This window comes from Fopius arisanus, unplaced genomic scaffold (genome assembly GCF_000806365.1).
Source record: "Fopius arisanus strain USDA-PBARC FA_bdor unplaced genomic scaffold, ASM80636v1 scaffold00029, whole genome shotgun sequence".
NCBI classification, from domain to species: domain Eukaryota; kingdom Metazoa; phylum Arthropoda; class Insecta; order Hymenoptera; family Braconidae; genus Fopius; species Fopius arisanus.
The window spans coordinates 886,311-888,393 of record NW_011887768.1 but is presented as its reverse complement, the minus strand read 5'-3'; the positions used below and the strand labels follow the sequence as shown (position 1 = coordinate 888,393).

The 2,083-nt window shown below is 39.0% G+C and overlaps 1 protein-coding gene across 1 annotated transcript in view; it reads right to left on the bottom strand.

Annotated features, from left to right (window-relative positions):
• LOC105265357 (uncharacterized) overlaps positions 1-2,083 on the bottom strand; it is a gene marked incomplete in the record, with an annotated part of 5,373 nt that overhangs the window by 2,222 nt on the left and 1,068 nt on the right. The window contains 2 exon segments of the mRNA XM_011302800.1: positions 1-178; positions 379-1,096. Of these exon segments, the coding sequence (XP_011301102.1) occupies positions 1-178; positions 379-1,096 (896 nt within the window).

The window sequence follows — 2,083 nt, the reverse complement described above, 5'->3', positions numbered from 1 at the left end:
TTGACGAACGACGACGGGGGACCGTCGGCGATTCTACCGTCCTGGTACTTCCAGATTATTTTATTCTCGTACCTTATTCCGTTTTCTACTGTATACCTCGGGAGATTGAAGGCCGCGGGGTCCACGGGGAGGGGACGACCTGTCGTCGGGGTCTCGTAGGGCCTCTGGTGATTGTGAACTAGACAACAAGTCGACAATTTCGAGAATTAAAATCGAGTCCAGAGACTCGAGAACATTCTCTGTAATTATTAATCAATAACTCCTAATTATAATAATTATTCAGTGAATCATAATTGTTAAAAGAATATTCACGAATATTTCATGCGAATTTCATCGAATCTCTCATAAAATGTCTCTTCAAATAATTATAATAATTACCAGGAAAATTTCTCTCGGTGTAAGATGGAGTTGCAGGTGTTGATTGGTAATTCTCGTAGATGGGTCGCGGTGTCGTGTAGTCACTGAGTCCTGAGTAAATCTCTTGAGGTTTAGGGGTGGGCGTTTGATAATCAGGTCGAAGGGTCGTGTAGGTAATTGGCTTGGGTGTGAAACCCTGGGGATTGTAATTATCCGGGGGTGAGTACTTCTGCAGTCTCGTTCTCTGCCCGAAGACCTGATAATTCTGATTGACCTGAGGTCCTCGTGTTTCCTGGACATTTGGCTGATAAGTAGTCGTTGGACTGCTGTAGTCAGGCCTATCTGTCATCGGCTTGAACTGCTCGATTATCGTCTTCGGCTCGAATGGACTTATCGATTCCTCGATACTCACTGTTGTACCCGTTTTACCACCTGGGAAGTAGTAATTGTACTTTCCGTTTAACAAGTTGTTCCTCAAGTAGCCGTAGCCAAGGCCATTGTCAACGGTGCGCTTGCTTTTTTCATCGGACGTCGAGTTGGTGTCCGCAAAGTCCAGAAGAATTATTGGAGGCAACACCGGAAGATCGTCGTCTTTTGATCTGCCAGCAATCGCATCGTCGGGGTCAGGCTCTTCGTCAGGGGAATCACTCCCGGTTTTTTCCTCCAGGTCGATTGGTATCGGCGCTTGTGTCACTGCAGCATCCCCATGGCTCACCATCACCATCAGGTTCAACGCAATCTGAATGAAGAAGCAGGAATTGCTAGGGAATATATTTTATTCTACGCCCTCATTCGTACAAAATTTTCATTCAACGCTTTGATCGATTCATTAAGGATTTCGTTTTTAAAATTTATTTAATTGGAATATATTTTTTTTTTTTTTTTTGATGTATTGAAATAATTAGGGGATTCCCGAGTAATTCATTAATTGGAATTGAATTGACACTGAGTTGCAATTGGAAATAAGTGGATGACGAGAAAAAACATAAATAATTAATAAAGTCTGGTTATTTTAGCAGACGGCTTTCTTCGGATTCTCAATTTCACCGACTTTCTTTTCGAATCAACGCAGGAGTAATGATCCACGGATTGCGCATCGATATTTCACGGGTGCGACAGCAAAATGCTAATATCGAGGAATCCCAACGATTTGGAATAGTTGATGATGATTTAATTATAATAGTAATTAAGAATAATTTTTCGCAGACTTTCTCCTGGATACTGGCTCTCGTGGATATAATAAATTCAATCCTGGAATATACCGTAGGCATCACTAAATATTATTGAGGAATACTCGAGCAGACACGTACACATCAGCAACCTGATCGAATTGAAGAGCATTCCTTCGACTTTCACTACTGGTTCTTTCGAGAACATCTGCTACGTCATGTTAAACAACTTTACCCAGATTAGTGGAACCGATCGATTTTTATTGAAATCAAGAACATGAATTTTAATTAATCTTCAAAATAATTCTCTCCACTTTAAACACTCGTCTTAAAAAAAACTCAATAAAAATCATCGAAAAATCTGAAACGAATTAAATGACATAATCATTTTAAAAATAATACTAGAAATAATGATTTCATAAAAAAAATTAGTAGCATGCAAATTTGATATTAAAAATTTGAATTATAAAATAATTCTGAATCAACTCGAGTTTTAAAATATTCCTCGGTTGTAGGTAAATGATAGATTAGAATATTTTCAGGAGAATTTTTCTTCT